This window comes from Apteryx rowi, unplaced genomic scaffold (genome assembly GCF_003343035.1).
Source record: "Apteryx rowi isolate R43461 unplaced genomic scaffold, aptRow1 scaffold_19, whole genome shotgun sequence".
NCBI lineage: Eukaryota > Metazoa > Chordata > Aves > Apterygiformes > Apterygidae > Apteryx > Apteryx rowi.
Window position 1 is genome coordinate 790,051 of NW_020448196.1, and position 18,562 is coordinate 808,612.

Genomic DNA, 18,562 nt, shown 5'->3' on the forward strand with positions numbered 1-18,562 from the left:
TCTACTGAGTCTCTTGTTTTAACTAGAGGATTCATACACTACACTTACTTGGAAGCCTTGTCAGCATGTGGAGTAGAATATTTCCTACCTGCTGTAGCTGAAAATATAATTCCATGCTGTTTTTGTTGCAAATATTTGTATTTTTATAAACTTAAGTGACTAGTTTGAAGGCAATAGCAACAAAATAATATTCAATGAGTGGTGGAAGTTGTCAAATATGAAGTAATACTAAAATCTGAGGTCATTGTTTTCTCAGGTACTTTTTTTTTTTAAGTTTTGAGGCAATATTTTCTTCTTGCATTATGAATTTTTTTTAAGAGATGCTTTGAAATGTGAACTCTATAGACCACTCTAATATTACCTAATAAGTAGTAATTGTTTCCTGATTTTGTTGTTTAAATTTTAATCTTCCCAGTAGAACTTTATCATTGCAAAGGGTCACAACAACTTTGATTAAAAAAAAAAAAACTAGTAAAAAATACAGGAGGAAGTGAAATGAATGTTTGTATATTTAAATGAATTTCTTATAATGAATATGATATTACTTTAGTTTGCAATGATTTTTAAGAAACTTGGCAAGTTTGATAATATATGTTACATCTCTTTGCAGAACTTTAAAGTGATTTGGTCTGGTTTATAGGGGAAAGGCTTACCAGCAGTGAAGTTATGTACAAATGATGGAGAATGATGTAGGTAATAAGAAAGTTTGTTTGAGCATAGGAATTTTTCCCTAGCCTAGTGATTTTCAATGAATGATTTAAGTCCAGTTTTCAAATGAGCTATTTTGGAGTTAAGCATAGTAAATTGTTTCACATTTTTTCCTACTCTGTTTTATCTATGGCTTTGTAAATGCATAACAAACACAAATGAGTCTTTGCTCCACTTAGGAACAGAGAAACACAAAATTCCTTACTCTATTCAAAGCACAGGTTATTAGCTATCATATCTGAGGCAGGTAAAGTAGAAGTGATTTTTAAAAGCTCCACAGCTAAAACTGCTTTGGAATTTAGACCAAAATTATTCTGTTCCATGCTTGGAAGGTCTTTTGCATTCAAACTTGGCATAGTAACTGTGTGTTGAAAGAACTGCTTATTTTTTTTCCTTTTCATCTCTGTACACTGTTACAACATTTGCGTTGCTTGATTGTTCACCCCAACTGCTTTTTGGTGTTTTTAGCAGTTGTCAGCATGAATCTTAGCTGGTTAGATAGAACTCTGTGTTATGCTTGGGTACCACCAGGATTAGGCTTGGATGCAAGCAGTCCAAGCAGCCACTTGTATAAAGCTCAAACTTTGTACTCTGCATGCTGCATCGGCTCGTTTGAAGGAACAGCCTTGAGCCCATCAGTTAGCATGTATCTACTGATCGGCAGTGTCTTACTGCCCTAGTGTGTGGTGTCTGCTCTGCTGCATGCTTATGCGAGTGCTCAGTGGCACCCAACTCACTGTCAGCGTAGAATAAAGACAGACTTGGAAGGTAAATGTCCTAATTTTGTGTGGGAAGCGTGTGATGAGAGAGTTCAAAGAGTGAGAAGTATGGATTTTGAAGGCTGGTTTGACATGGGCAGGATGTGGAAGAGCTTTTAAAGAAAAATACGGGGCATGCTCTGAATGTTGTCTGAGAATCTGCATTATTGAAGACTGAGTCTGTAAGCTTTCTCCTCCTGTTTATCAAGTATGTTTTTTTAGTGTTATTTTAGTATGCATAGTACCAAATTGTTCCTAATAATTATGGTCAATTGCAGACTTTTCACAAGGAATTGTGGCTTGATAATGTTCTAGGAGCATGTAATATAAAATTTCAAGGGCACAAAAGATCTTGTTAAAAAAAAAAAAAAAAGTTTTCCTGCAGCCAGACCCATCTTTATCACTTGAATGCTATGTAAGAAGATTTGTTGTGTTCATCTGTCATAAAATTGCCTAATACCAAATTAGCAAGCATTATCAAGTAGTAACTTTATTTACCCTATATCTTTAGCCTCTGCTTTAATGATTTTAAGTAAACAGAAGTGAATATTAATAAAATTTTCTCATCTGTCCAAGGCTTTATAAAATTCTAGGCTAATATGAGTGTGACAGTGTGATGTAAAGTATTTTTCCTGCTCAGTACTAACAATTATTACTAAGTTCTCTCTTGTACTTAACCAATATCCGACAGATGTGTGTGTTGGTTTGTTAAACACAGAAGATCCTGGAAGCTTGAGAAGCTAGTATAATTTGTCATTCCTGAATTAGTGTGCCTTATGGTGCACCAAAATAAAAATCAGAGGGTTAAAACATATGCATGCATTTTTATGCAGTGGTAGCCCTCTTCAGAGCTGCATCTACAACAATATTTCGGTTTCATTCAACCTGGTACATTATGCTTGAGGGAGAGAATAATGGGGCAGCGTATGCTTTCATTTTGTTTTTAAGATAATTTCAAACTGTAAAGCTATTAGCAATAGTGAGTGAAATTTTGGCATGTGATAAAATGCATATATGCATTATGTGCTGTTGTCTGATGTAGTGATTATCAGTGAGAGCCCACTTGCATACTGTGGTTCACTTGGAAAGCAGGCACCAATTACAGGATGACAAAGACTATGTGTGACCTTAGCAGTACGACAAATAGCTGTTAGTTTTAATATCTAAGTGGAACAGTTTGATAAATATATTAGCAGAAATGAGAATATCTAAATCAAAATGAAACAGACTTTGTTCAGCATCATGTTAAATGTACTTAACATTGTAAAGCAAACCAGGAAAAAAAGCACTTGATAAATATTGTAACCTGTGCTAAGAACTTTCATGAATGTAATACCTTAACACGTATTTCCTACTTCCTTTTCCAGTTTTTCAGTTGAAAATTTTGTTTTAATATGTTAAGATCTTTATATCTGGTAAAGAAAATGGTGGCAATAATTCTCCTGCTATTGTTTTTTATCCTGAAAGCAAATGGGACAATGTGGTCCAAAAAATTAAGAACACTTTGGAAAATGATTATTCCTTAAATTAAAATGTTTCAATCTCCTCTTAACATTTGCTAAAAGTGAAATCTCTTGTACTTTTCCTTGATGCTGGTATGAGAATGTTTAATAGCACATGCTTTTAAACTACAACTCATATATTGATTTTGAGATGGCCACATAAAGATATTGTGTCTTTTTTTTTTTTTTTAACTCTCTGAATGAAAGTATGCGGGCTTTGTTTTTAAAAACTTGGTTGTAAACTACATTCTGTTATAACAGTATTCACTCTCGCTTAATGCATAGTCAACAGAAGATGACCATAATATATTTCAGAGCTTAATTGAACGTAAAAGTGTATAGGAAGAAGATAACTTTAAATCGTTATAATTCTAATAAATTCCAAAAGCTTTTTGTTAATTTTCTTTCACTTCTGTTGATTAATCAAAACTGTGTCCTATGGAATAGACAATTACACATAGTAGGATTGCTAGGAGATTGCTCAGTGCACATCACAGCAGCACAACGCACGTTCCATAACACTCTATTGGCATCGGTACATTTTTATCATAGAGTTCTGGTATCAGTTTTAGTCTGTAAAAGTCCTAAAGACTTTGAGACTCTGAATCCTAGAAATGAATACTCTGTGCTGTAATTTGGTTTTGTTTAGGTGCTGAAATTGATGCATTCTCAGTAGAAATGGGGCCAAGTCCTTCATCTTCCAGTAAAACTGATATTCTAATATCAGGGATACTGCAAAACCAGCATGTTTGGTTTGGTTTTCTGTGAGCTTTAAGGTGGAATGATTTATTGAATTGGCAGTACACTTGTTTATTTGTTTGATCTGTTTCATTAGTAATAGAGAATGCTTGAAATATAATTAGGACCTTACCAGTAACATGATTGATGGTAGTAGTGTTTGCAAGGTTGTTAGTAGTTCAGATGCTAACAGACTGTTAAAAATGAGAAGTAGTAGTTGTTTCATTGTATGGTATAGATTTAAAATATCCAACTATAACATTTTAACTAAGTATTTATTAAATAAGTCTGTGTAGCAAGAAGCTTAGAATTGTTTTTGATGCATCTATGGGCTGTTGAAGAATATTTGCAGTGTTGGTCATCAGCACTGAATGGATACTGTAATTGGCATTTGTTATGTTATCTTTTTCAAGTGGTTTCGTGTAATATATGAAACTACCACAAAAGATTTAAGAAATGCAAATTCATGTCTATTTCATGTTTAGAAAAGTTTGTTTCTTTTTCAGTACACCTAGGAGAGAAATGGCTTTTTGATCTAGCAATATGTTATTTTGTATTCTAAAATGGAAGTGTTCATATCTGATTTTCACTTAAGTCATTTTTGGCAAGAGCTTTCGAGAGCTTTTGTGAAAAGTATATACTGTGTTGTTTCTACATACATACTGTCATGTTGCAGGCCTAATCTTCTGATAGAAATTTGCTATATAGTATTTTACAGTATCATATTGTGTGGCAAGATTTCTAGAATCTGTTTTACAAACTCTTGAATTGTTAACTTCTTAGCATGCTGTTTACTAAGTGAGCTGAAAAAAGTGATTCTTTAGGTCCTTTTCCACTGGCTGGAATGTATGTTAAAGGACATAGGTACTGGCACAAACTGAAAATTCTTCTTTCCTTTTCTTTCCGTAGGATAAGAAATGGGTTCTCAATCATGAAGATGTCACACTGGGGGAATTACTGGGCAAAGTAAGTAACCAATGAGCTAAATAACATTTAAATAAGTATATATTAGTCATGAAGTCTATACATTTTCTATTTTCCTTATCTTTTAAATTACTCTGGTATGCAATTTTTATACCAGTTCTTTTACTTCAACACAATCATAGCATTGTGCTTTAAGTAAATGTACATCACATTTACAGGTAAATGATATAATATGTTTGTTTTACTGCTGAAAATGTTTAACTGTAGCGTGCATATTTTTCTCGTGTGGAAGGCCTAAAACCTAACCTGAAAGCTAGCTAGATTTCTGTAAAGCATTTATGTGGCTATTTTACTTTGTTGAATCTTACAAAAGAAAAATATTGTTGCAGAATAGGAAGTTTTAAATAAATGAAGAATTTGATATAATAAGGTGATTTAACCAACACTTGTTAAAACAAATGCTCATTGCTTTTGTATGACTTACTGAATGACAGGTAACTTCACAATAGTTACATGTATTAAATTAATTCTTATGTGCTGTAGTTCATATCACAAATTCTGCTTAGTAGCTGTAAGTCTTTAAAGTACTCCTGCTCAGGTAATTGTTACCTTGTTACCCCACTTACAATTTCAGCAGCTTTGCACCTACCAGCAAAGTTAGGGCAAATGCTACTTTGGACACCATGTCCAAAAGATGTCCAAAAACTTGAAAAATAGGCTTAAATGAGAAGCCAAATGAAAACAACAGTTGTCTTAGTATTAAGAGACACACTACAAGAATCAATTAAACTATTCAAGAAGTGAGGGAATTAAATACTGTCTGAAGAATCTGTTTCCTGGGATAAAATCTCTTCAATAGTTTTAAGATGACAAGAAGTATTAACTATCTTTAGACAGAGCTGCGTCCACAAAAAATGCTATACAGGTGCAGTGCCAGTTTCCCATTCTTAACAGAAGCGTCTCAAGAGGAGAAAAATAAAGATGATTCAAGCATAAAGAAATAAAGATTCAGACGTCAAAAAGGCTTATCTTCCGAAAAAGAAATACGAACTAGGCTTGATGAGTGAAGGTAGTTAAAATGATTTTATGAATGTATTCATATTTTTGGTGCAAAACATTTTTTACCCTCAATAAAGACAAATAGGTGCTTAGAAGCAATTATAAAAGCAAATCTAGTTAAGAATTATTTAAAAAATAATGAACTGAGTAACAAGTTTCTTGGTCCATGATATAAATCTGTTATGTATCTATCTCTAAAAAGCTATAGTCAAACTAGAAGAGATGAGAATAACAGGATGATCAAAGGTGTGGGATAGTTTCCATATGAAAAAATGTTAAATAAACTGCTGCCATTCACCCTGGAAATGAGAAATATGAAGGATGATAAAATCTTGAGTGGCCTGCAAAAGGTGAATAGGAAAATCATAAAAGTTTGATGCAGAAGAAGATGCAAACTTTAATAAGGGGAAGATTTTTTTTCACCTCAGAAGTGAATGGTCCATTTATTCTTTACTCTATTCACTAATACCCTGCAAAATGAAAGTTATATAAAATAAATGTTGTATTGAAAATCATATATAAAGTGATAATGAAATATTTTATATCAAGAAAACATTTTTAATACTTCAGTAGTCTTTAAAGTAGATTCAGTTTTTACTATTAAGTACTTCTAAACAGAAACTTAGAGGAAAGAATATTAGGAGTGATTCAGCTGCTTACCTGTGGGCATCTAGTGCTATTTTAGATATCAGAGGTAGCGTGCTAGCCTTTAGAAGTGATATTTTAGAAGGGATTCAGGATGACTGTTGTAGATGATATGTTGTGTTTGCCAGCTGTGTTGCTGTCTCAGTTATCCTAGAATGTACAAAATACTACTAGAGACCTGTGTTTAGGCACCTGAATTTCTTCCTTTGTAAGTAGTAACACTATTATTTTTCATCTGCGAGGGTTTTTTTTTCCTTTTCAATCTTCCTTCGGCACTACAGTATTCAAGTGCATRATATAAAGAAATCTCCATCACTGAAGAAAGAAAGGAAGACATTTCCAGGAGTTTTTTTGCTGTCTGTTGAACTCACATGCAGCTCCAGATACAAGCATGTGGGAGAGGAGCTCGTGGAAATATACCTGACATACCTTTAAAATGGGGTTGTATTAGTTCTTTGGGAAATACAAAGCTTAACTAAAAGAGTGAAATCTTCAATTTTTGGGTTTGTTTTCTTGTGAGTTTTTGTTTGACCCCAGTGTTTTGGTAAATAATACACTTCTTCCTTCAGTATCTGTCTTAATTCCTTTTCATTCTGTTTAAGTAGCAAATAATGTGATGAAGACTATTCTGCTAATTATTTCAATCACATCCTATGAAAATTGAAAAAATATATAACTTACACTCGTGAAAAAAATCTAAAATGGTTATAAAAAGGAGCTGCTTTCTAAATTCATGTCCAAATGTGAGGGCCTGCATACTTGTCTTTATAAAACAGTGTTGATCGGCTTAGCTTATAAAAAAGTATATTGTGGGACACTTAACCATTTTGGGAAAAAGCACATTTTTTTCAGTGCTTTTAATTTACAATCAGAATTAAGGTTGAATATTGATTATTTTTTTCTTAGTTTGCTTTTTTCCTTCCGTGTATGTTTGAGAATGTTTATGTGATTTTAAAATGTTTTGTCCTAGTTTCGCAGATCATGTTTTCGTATCTTACAGACAGAAGTTGAGGACCATTGTTAAAATACAACAGTTTGAAAATGAAAGAGGGAGGGAGTAACAATAAGAAAGAAAATACTATTTTCAGTATCTATTGACTTTAGAAGTTACTAAGATGTTTTACAAGAAAATCATAATTACACAATTGATGGGTTTTCTTTCTCTCTCTTTCCAACAAGGTCAATTTAGAATTCATATGTAATATTCATATAACAGATATACGATGTCTGTGTGAACTGAACTGTGTTAAGGGCAAAGATATTGGAAGGAGACTTCATGTGACTTCATAAAAGCATTGTAAAATGCTGTACCAGTTCAAATGCTTTCTAGCATGAGATGTCTGCAGTATTTTTCTGGATATTTGTGAAGGCTTTGTTTAATAAGAATTATTTTTTTCTCCTGATTTCAGGGTAATTTTGGTGAGGTATATAAGGGAACATTAAAGGATAAGACTCCTGTTGCTGTAAAAACTTGTAAAGAAGATCTTCCTCAGGAGCTGAAAATAAAATTTCTGTCAGAAGCCAGGTAGGTTCTCTAAATTTAATTAAAATATATTTATTTGGGGTTGTTTTTTCAAAGCTTGTTTTTGAATGGATTTATAAAAAATGACCTTTACAAAAATTCAAAGAAGCATTCTTAAACTTTTCCTTTTCCCTTTTTTTCCTCTCCCTCAATACATTCTACAACTGTTTCCCCAGTAGCTAAAAATAGATATTTTAAATGTGCGAATGCAGCAGCATCTGCACTTGCTTAAACCACCTCTTCAGCAAAGCAGGCTGTGTCTATAAAAACATATTTCTGTTACTGTAATTGCCTCCATTTAGAACTTTGTCTGAGATGTATCTTAAGGATTGGGATAAGGAGACGTTGTTCACAGAATCACAGAACCACAGAATCGCTGAGGTTGGAAGGGACCTCTGGAGATCATCTAGTCCAACCCCCCTGCTCRAGCAGGGTCACCTAGAGCACATTGCACAGGATTGCATCCAGGCGGSTTTTGAATATCTCCAGAGAAGGAGACTCCACCACCTCTCTGGGCAACCTGTTACTTTAAATGTGATTATATCAGCCATAAATCCTACCTTCTCACGTGCTCGACTAACAGCTCTTCAGATTTGGCCAGGTTATAGTATACATCCCATTTACTAATTTTCTCTTCGGAAGAAGAATCCACTTCAGAAGAGTGATTCTTTGCTGTTTCAGACAGCATATGATTGCATACCCTGTTTTTCAAATGGCAGTCATACCACAATATACTAAGTATTTTGAATATAGGCTGATTAAGCAAATAATTAGATTCTAAGTCCTAAGGGTAGAGGGAGTGTATCAAGATAATTTAAAAATTATTTAAATAATTAAAAAWAAATAAATTTTCTTGCTCTCTTCTTCTAATGGAACATGATATATTTTCATTTTTACCAAAAAATAGTATGATCAATATGGAAAAGTATAAGACATTATATAAAGAACTAATATCAGCCATTATAGTTTTTGAATATTTTTAAATGGCTCATAACTCAGTTGGCTACTGCAGCGATCTTTAATTTGCTAAGCGACTTACCACTGAAGAAACACTGTAATGCTAGGGAAAAAAATGAAATGCATTATTTCTCACTAAGTATGTATGTACCAAGTAGGCTACTATTTTACTCTTGCTCATAGGAAGAAGAGAAAAAGAAGAGGCAGTTTAAGTTACCAAATAATAGAAAAAAAACATTTAAAAGTTATAATATCTCTCTAGAATTCTTCCTAGCCCTTCATTTCACTTATAAATCGTAGCATGCTGGTTTTGGCTGCAAATGTTCATATTAAAGCATTGTGTAAGAAGATGTAAATGTTTTTGTTTAGTTCTCCCAAATTAAAATTGCTGTCTCTATATTGTTTTAAAACTTATTGTACTAATTAATTTTGTGGATTAAAATTGCAATGAGTGTGATTTGAACAGCACATGCTTTTTTGACATAACTCTGCTACTGATTTGCCACTGAAATGCTATTTAATTGGAAGGGTTCTTGAGAAATGCCAAACCTGTCAAGCAGTTTTTCAGTTCTTTTTTTATGTAGACAAATGGTAGGATTACAATCAAAATAATGTGGTGTTCAATCTTGATTTCTAAGTCAGTTGATATGCCCTCAGTTCAAACAGAATGATGATTTGTCTCTTGCATTGTTTTTGTTTTGTTTTTTAGCAATAGCATTAATGGCATGTTCCATTAAAATAACACTAAGGGTTTAAGATATTTTCATATGATACTTAATAGGTTTGTACAATAAAGTTTATTAATATAATAAACCTAATGTATGTTTTGCAGAATACTCAAACAATATGATCATCCTAATATTGTAAAACTTATTGGAGTTTGCACACAACGGCAACCTATTTATATTGTTATGGAACTTGTTCCAGGTAATTTTTTTTTCTTTTTTCACAGCATATGTTAATATGTAGTGTTTCTGTAGCATAAAAGGTATTGTTTGCTATTTGCTTTTATTTCCATTCTAATGACTGATCTCAAAACTCACCTGTATTGCAAATCTTTGTAGATCTTCACTTCTACCAGTTTAAGAGTGGAATGAGTTATTCAAATCTGTTCTAAGTTTTTCTGTAGCCATTCAAAACAACAGAATTTGCTACAAGGTATCTCTGCCATATCTAAGTTTCTTTCCTGAAAAGATAGTACATAATACTTTCTTTAAAATTAGGGTTATATTGTGAATGCTATGATGCTTGTATTTAAAGTAGCTACATGAGTGGGGAGTGTTTCAGTTTTAGTAATTCAAATTTGGATTATCTTTGGTAATATAAATAGTAATTGATAGGTTGCTGTTTCTAATAAATAGCTTTCTTTTCAGCAAAATTATTCAGTTTATCAGATAGTCTTAATTTATTTTTGGAATTTTGAGTTCATGTTATTCACTCACAGTTGCAGAGTTTCAAATTGTTGGGATGATATCAGCTTTTGGGCAATTTTATTGCTCTGTTGATTCTCTCAGCAGCTGGAAAATGGTGTTTTTGGTAGCCTCTAGTATTGCTTAATACGCACCAGCATGCTTGTTTACATATCACTAGTTTTGTCTTCTAAATTATACTGCAAGCTGTATTACAAACCATTTCATTCATGAAGACTTAGTAAATATTGTTTATAATTCTTGAGTACTGGCTTTAGTACAAGTTCACTGATGAAATCTTTTACCTGCCTTTATTCAATTAGATTATATTAGATTATTGTATTTGCACATGTGATTAACTTTATGAAAATGGAGACTTACAGCATTGTCCTGAGACAGGTCCTGAGWCAGGCATACTTGGTAATCAGCTTCTCCAGACATCTCTGCCGATAAATATAAATCCTGATCTTCTAACACCTTTATTGTTCTGGTTCAGGGTTTTCAGAGGCTAGCAAAAGCTGTAGGAACATACTAATACAATTTTAGAAGGAATTAGTGAAAGTCTTTCACCTATTCCCATGCCAAACCTATCCAAAAATTCTTCTCTCGCCTGACTTTGAGTTTGCAAGAAACTTCTTAATTCTAATCCTATTTTGCTGGGCTGTAAGTGCTCTGGCTAGCTTCCATGCTGCATGCCCTCAGTAACTTTGTACTAGGTTCAAACCATCACACACTTCTTTGTGTTCTTTCAAGAGTTAAAACTTGGCCAGCACACCAATCAGCTAGGATAAGGATGTCACCTCTGAAGAAGTTGACAGAGGAAAGAGAGACAAAACACTAGGTTAGTTCAGTTCAGAAAAACAGTGACTCTGATTTTACTAGTTTTCTGCTCTATAATAGCAAGTTGGATGAGATTATCTAAAATAATTATTATTAGTGCTTTGACCTGCTGCCCTTTGAAGAAAAAATTATTGGTGGGCTTGCTGACTTGCAGTCATCACTCGGCTTTCTCAGCATGTGTTTTGTCTGTGTTTTGTCTTACAGATGCTTATGCTTGAAGGTGTTTAAGCAGTTTAATTCTGATGTTCTTTTTAATAGTTAAAAATGGAATGTTTTAGGTTAGAATTGTATTCTGTAAATGTGCAGCTGTGAAAATATGTGATTCATAAATCTGTGTGGCAGGTTTTTCTCTGAAAAAAGATTAGAAACAGCTCCATAAAATGTGGAATCCCCCCTGTGACAAGTTTTTTGTGTTCTGTTTAGTGTTTGTGATTTTCCTGCTGTGTTTTTTTCCAAATGCATGTATACTGTTTGGTGCTTACTGTGTCTTTTAAGATTGCTTTCATGTGGGTTTCAGTGTTTCAGCAGTGGCTAAATCTGCTTTTCATTTCAGATTCAGATTTCAGTTCAGATTCTTCTTTTGTTCAGGTGTTAAAAATTGCTTTGGAAACTCAGCACTTCATGTAGAGAGGTGATTCTGTCATTAATTTCCTCTGAAGAGCAAGCTCTGTTGGTTTGTTTGTTTTCCGTTGTCCCAAGTGTAAATGGAATTGAGGCCTCTGCATCTGGATAAGGGCATCACTGAAAGCAGTACAGAGTGGCAAATGCGTACTTAAGCGTCTGTGCCTCCATTGTTAGGTACAAAAACATCCCAGATGTTGTTAATGAGATAGAGAAATAAAGCAATTGTCAAAGATAAGCATCTTTTATAGGTAGATCCTTTAATTTTTGTGTTTACGGAACATAACAAGTGACAGGCTTCCTAAAGAAAGGATCACATTGATAAAGAAAATTCAAGAAAGTTGGCATAGCAGTGAGTAACTGAGAAGAAGGTAGCAGAGCATGCTGCAGATATATAACCAAAGTGAAAAGGTAGATCAGAAATTATATATGTTAATGAAAAAAACCCATCATTTGCTTACATTTCAGTTTCTTCTAAGATTGCTGATGGCAATTTTGAACTAACTTCACACATCCACCCAGTGTCAATTCACAGTAGATTACTCTAACAGGGAAAGGCTGTGTTATCTTTTTCCCTGCCCATCATCTATCAAAAAATGAAGGAAATATCTTAATCTTGTGTGTGTGTGTATTATAACTTCTCTTTACTTTAAGGGATGCATGTGTGGAAAATAGATTCCATCTCTCCTCTCCTGGACGGGCTGTTAGAGGCAGGGCTCATCTCCTCTCCTCTCAGTCTTGTCCCATGGGTCTCCCTGCGGGAACCACTGCGAAGGGGGAGGAGAGCAACATTCTGTAACCAGTCTGCAGCATCCTTCTCTAGACCTTGTTGGTATGATGTCTCACTAGTCCTTCTAGCTTCTCAGACAACATTTAATGAAAAAAACAGTCCCTTAAATTGACTGAGAAAGGAGAAGGCCTGGAAAGACAAAACTTGCTTTTCTTTGTTACTCTAACCATATTTTTATGATGGTACTTAAGAAATTTTATCCACTAAATTGAAAACATAGGTGTAAGACGCTTAAATTTTTTAAAAATTAAGCTGCAGCTTATTATTGTAACAAGTTCACAGAGTCCAATAAACTGATTAAAGAGAATTTCTGCTGAGGACTCAGAGATCATAACAAATACTTCAACAAAGAGATATTTTATGATTGTCTAATAGAGTATGCCCGCTGGCAGTCATAAGATAAACATCTTACATTTTAAAAAAAACTATATGCAGCAACACATGAGACCAATCAATATGTTTTAATATAGGAAGAAAAAACTGGAATATTTTAAAAAGAGTTGTGTTATCCTGTTTTCTAGGTAAGCAACTGGCACCATTCTCCAAGTTAGGAAGACAAATAATTTTTTCTTTGAATGCAGAATATTCTGCCAGCTGTTTCTTATTTCTTGTGACACCCATACCACGAATAAATATTTCAGTAGGTGGTAGTGGTTACCTACTAACAAGAAATCCTTGGTTGGTGTTCTAAAGAGCATTATTTGGTAGATATGTGCTTCTTGTTTCAGAAATTGTTTATAACATCATTTGGACTGCTTTCTAACAGCTGTTTCTCGAATTGATAAAAACCTTAAACTAATAAAAATACTGCTTGTCACTCAAACAGAACCTAAGACATATGTAACAGCAACCCTGTCCTTCATATATACATTGAGAGTTACGTGTATAGAAGAGATGTGACACAAAACAGTCTTTCAGGAATTTAAGATGAGAATTAAAAAAATAATAATAAAGGAACTTTGAAAACCCAAACAAATTATTCTTCCTCTCTTCCCCCAACCCAAGAAGATTGCCAGGATAACCATTGAAGTTCTTTGTCCTTAATTCTTTATCACATTAACATTTTGTATATTTGTAAGTTAACAGAGATCTATAGAAAAACCTTATTTGCAGGATTGAGTTATGCTAGGTAACTGCAGTGAAAAAGCAGTTTAGCAAGGTAGATGGTTTTAAAACTTTGATTTGTGGTTGTACAGTGGCTAAATTCCCAACAGCCTTTAAAGCACTGTTACAAATAATTTTATTCTGTCTTATATAAATAACTTTGGAGTATTACCTGGAAGGAACTACTGCCTCAATCTTTTCAAAGTCCCAACATCGAAGTTGCTGTGTGGCTTTGAATATGTTTCCTGACTAGCTAACTTAACTAAATTAACTGAAATTTTACAGTAATGTAGGCTTTTTCTGTGAATTTTTAGTTGACTAAGAATTAATAAAACARCTCTATTGGGAAATGTTGTTTGTATTGCAACATTTGAATGAGGATCGTCTCATAGCCATTTCTGCTTCCTGTCTGGTAGTTATGACTCTTTCCTTTTGACAGCTTTAGTTATCAGTTTGAAAATACTAAGACTATTAAAAAGAAAGAAAATTTGAGGAGAGCAACACCCATGCATTTTGTGTGCCCGTTGTTTCACATGCACTGTGTATTTCTAGTGTAAGTTTGACAGTTGGTGGTGGTGTGTGCTTACCTTTGCTCACATTTTCTGTTTTCATATTGCTAGCTTCAACCCTTAGCATTCTGTTAGGAGTCTTTTAATTAAGGATAGGCCTGGACAGTGTATATGGTCATGCCAGCAAATCTTCCACGCGCATACGGTAAGGCAGATGTGCTGACTTCTAGATCATACAGGTGATGAATCAGTGAATCTCCGCTCCCTGGGCATGTGCCGGGGTGTCTGGAGCCCGAGAGCGCTTGCTGTGGGGTGCGGGCTCGGTGTGATTTTGCGCAGAGCTCCCTGCACAGGAAGTCACACCAGGCTAATTTGCTGAGCGTGAGCTGATGATCTGCATGGCATACGCACACTAAGTGTGATGCACCCAGTGGAGAACTGTGTTTTAACTGCAGGCTGTTATTCAAAGAGTGAGCCTGGGAACTTGGCTTTACAACCCCAAACTTTAACTTGCAGCAACGCCTGGAGAGAATACAGTGGGTGAAGTCTGTGCCTGCTGATGCTGCTCCCAGTGAGACTACTGAACAGAGGGGGGAAAAAATAGAGTATTTGGATTGCCAGTTACTTCCCCTAAGTCTCCACTGACCATGAGTAGATTTCAAATGCTGTGTTAAAACAGAGCTAATGAGAACCCCATACCAGACAAGGCATATTGTGTTTTACAGTACAATGAAATAAATCTTGCTGTAATTGCAAGATTACACAGTGAATTTTATATCCTTCATTGAAGGAGTGGAGGTGATTCAGATCAGCTCCAGTAAAAGCAGAGTGCAGCTCGCCAGTTAGTGTATACTGACCAAAATTTTCATACCTTTCAAAAATTCTAGTTGGACAGACAAGACTATTGGAACCTGTTAGTATTGTGAAAAAATCTGGTAATGATATAGGTTGCTGTGAGTTTTTTTCTCTGTAATAGTCGTCTTTTTTTCTTACCATTTTATAAAGGAATGTCAGATAAGCAGGTCTGATAAGATTTGCTGCGAAGATGGTATTTGAGAGATTTTTCTGATATTTTCTAATCTTAAAAAATATGGATTCTGTATGATTATATAATTTAATACAGTAACTCTTAGTAATCTATTGTAATGTGTTTTACGTGCTCAGTTTATCCTAAAAAGGCAAGAAGAAGTTAAAGTGAAATGAGAGTTACTAATGATTTGGGGGAAAAAGAAATCCCAGGTGTGTTTACGGAGAATCCATATGTTGAAGTTTGCCAAATGCTTGAAGTTAGAATAGGCCCTTGAGTCTGTGGAGTTGTCTTGTGAACTTGATTAAAGACTTAATCTGACTGAAAATCTGTTAAAGGTGGCATATTAGTCTTAAAATTGTTCAGTGAGCATACTGTTCAGCTGCATATTTCACACCCTGTGAATGCAGTCTGTAGCTTTTAGGGCAGGAGTTTCCTCATATAAAAAAGCCTTTGTCAGGGATGGTTTTCAAATGTGAGGATTATTTTTAAGCTATGATTTATACTACTGTTTAAGGAAGCACATAACTTCTCTCTGAGGCCACATCAATCGAAAAAATTGGACATTTTACTCGTATTTTCCAGGTCAGTGTATTCATTGTTCTTTTCTCTTTTTTTCCTTCCCTGCCCCAGTGGGTTTTCTGTGCTTTATCCCACACTGTTAGTCTTAAAACTACCGTAAGGGAAGGAAAAGAAGAAGCTCAACTATCCTTCTGTCACACCCTGTCTTAACAGAACTTTCCTTTTGAGAAGTCAGGCATTCAAAAATAGGCAGTTCAATATTCTGGCTCGTCTGTTGAGTCTTAATTTAGCTTCCTCTAGCATATATATATATATTATGAAACAACCTTTAATAACTAGATTTTTGTTCCTTGCCAGATCCTTGCCTTGTGCAATTGTGAATCGTTTTTCAGTATTTGTTTCTCTTCTCCAAATCTGTTCTGTGGCCACAGGCCTTATTTAATGTATCCTATCAATTATCTGTTCTGAGTGTGATTTCCCCCCTCCCCCCCCAGTGGACATTTCTGGAGTTTTCCCCCTAATATTAAGTGCATTGCAAACTTTACTCTGGAATACTATCATGCATTTCTGATACAGCTGTAGAATTCCTATCTGATAACAGGTGCATGCTTTCCCCTACCCTCCCACTCAATTGGATACTGAGTTTGTATTCCATGTTTTATTTAGGCTAATGCTGACATACATTGGAATAGATTTCCTGAACACTTGCAGCTGCAAACAGGTAGAGCTATGCTTGTACATATAAACGGCTATGAAAACATCCAGTAATCTGATAGTACAAGAAGGTTGTCTGAATTTAACACTGAATTCAGGTTTCAGCTATGGCTGTTCAGCTTATGCCTAGACATATTAACTAGCTTTCAAGGTGGAATTCAGCAAGGTCATCACATCCATCTTTGCAGCTGGATAACGTAACCTGTTGTGATTTGGACTGAATCATTTGGGATGCAAATTGTCTATGCCATTGATGCAGAAACAATTCAGAGGTGGCAGGTTTTATTAGCTCAGGTGCAGCATTGCATGAATGCAGCCATGCTGGCTCCCAGGCACGTTCCTAAACAGCATAGCCAACCTTACAATGCCTGTAACAGGATCTCATAAGCCATTCCTAAACCAGACTCTGGGGCTACCTCTGCACCCTGTTCATACTATTCTGTCTGCAGTTGGCTTTGGTCCAGCTTGGCTTACTCACTCCAGCTCTTACTCCATTTTAATTTGTTTCTACCCCTCTGCAACCTGCCAAGCTTCTGCCTCTGCCCCCTTCTCTGCTGTTGAGCATGTCACCCCCCAACTATGAATCAGAGAGCTCACCATGACTATGTCCCACTTCATCCTCTCCTCCCCAACCCTCTTGTAACCTCCCCCACATCCCAACTCTTCTTCCTCCCCTTTCCTTAGTATTATATATTCATGTGTGGCTCTGCCCTCCTCCTGTTTGCTGCATGGTTTGCACCTGTGAGGACATTAAGAGAAGAGGGGGAACAGTCAGATTCCTCTGCTGGGCACTAGATGATGATGATTAAAAATTCCTTTCAGCTCAGAGCTTCTCTCTGATGGAACAAAACCAAAGCCCTGCTATAGAGTCTTTTTTATTGTAATATTTGAGATTAGAATTTGATTTTTATCTTTTCAGATATTTAAGGCTTTGATGATACTGTGTTTTATAACAAGGCTATACAAAAATAAATGCCTATTTCATCCATCAGCAAGTAGACAAAACAACTGGACAGTCTGTTCAAAGTCTGGATGAAAGCAACCAAACATAAAAATTTAGCAGAAGTGTTTTGACAGCTGCAGGCACTTTTGTGTGCAGTGTTGTTTCTTTAGTTTTGTTTGTAGATATTCCTTCATCTTATTACTTTTCGCTTTACCTAAAACAACTTCTAAGTAAAAATATCTATCATTTTTAATGTGTCTGCATTTAGAGAGAAATGTTCATTTTTTTCTTTAGATTAAAAAAATTGTTCTACATGTGTGTGCTGTTTCACATGGATCATCATTATTTTCTTGCCCAAAATCTCTTTCAAAGATATTGATTTTTTTTTTTAACATAGTCCAGTTTGTAGGAATTAATGTAACAAATCTCAGTGGAAGGCTTCCTGGACAGGGAGGATAATTTTCATTTTAGTTAATTTCTTAGTTGTATCTGCCTCATACTGCTATGTCCTCATTGCCACAGTACCAAGACGTAGTGTCCCCGTTGTCTCGGCAGGATTATTTTRTGCAGCCCAGAGGAGAAAAGGTGCTGACTGTTGAGTTCTCGCTATGATTTCTGGGTTCCTCTTGACTGGTGATGACACACTGGTTTTTGGACAGGCCTTTATGCCTTTGGGAATCAGTGGTTGTTGTGGCCTGATCACTGGCGTCAGAATCTGGCTTACTTGACCTGCCTTAAATCTGAGGCAAGGTTGCTGACCCTTGCCAATTTTTTCCTCATTTGGAGAATCTTATGGCAACAGTCTGCCTTCCTGTTAGAATAACAGGAAGAGAAACGGCACATGTAATATGTTGTAACATTGTCACATCTTCATTTTATTGGAGTGCAGAGCTTGTGCTGATGAGTGATCTGTGCTGTGGGCTCCTCAGAGCACTGGTCTTCTGCTGCCAAGACACCTGCACCGTGGTCTCGGTGCGAGCAACATCTTCTCCGCATTCCCTGCTTTACTGCTGCTAGTCATGCTCCTGGCTGTCGTTCTTTTGATCTCTTCTTTCATCTTTGCTTTCACACACATGCTTTTCCATTCCTACTTCATTTATATGGGTGTTAATTGCTATTGCAAAAATTTATGTGATTATAGGAATTTTTATGTGGTTTAACAGGAGAAATTAAGTTTTAACTGGATTTTGCAGCAGTAACACAATTATTTTTCTCTGTAAGTAGTTGAAAAACCTTGGGTTTATTTACAGTTTTCATTACCACCTACGTA

The 18,562-nt window shown here is 35.2% G+C and overlaps 1 protein-coding gene across 14 annotated transcripts in view; it reads left to right on the forward strand.

Annotated features, from left to right (window-relative positions):
• The window catches only part of FER (FER tyrosine kinase), a 190,023-nt gene that overhangs the window by 112,625 nt on the left and 58,836 nt on the right, over positions 1 to 18,562 (forward strand). For all 14 annotated transcript variants that reach the window (XM_026062246.1, XM_026062241.1, XM_026062244.1 and 11 more), the window contains 3 exons: positions 4,616 to 4,672; positions 7,744 to 7,859; positions 9,646 to 9,740. In XM_026062246.1, the coding sequence (XP_025918031.1) occupies positions 4,616 to 4,672; positions 7,744 to 7,859; positions 9,646 to 9,740 (268 nt within the window). The remainder of the gene's footprint in view (positions 1 to 4,615; positions 4,673 to 7,743; positions 7,860 to 9,645; positions 9,741 to 18,562) is intronic.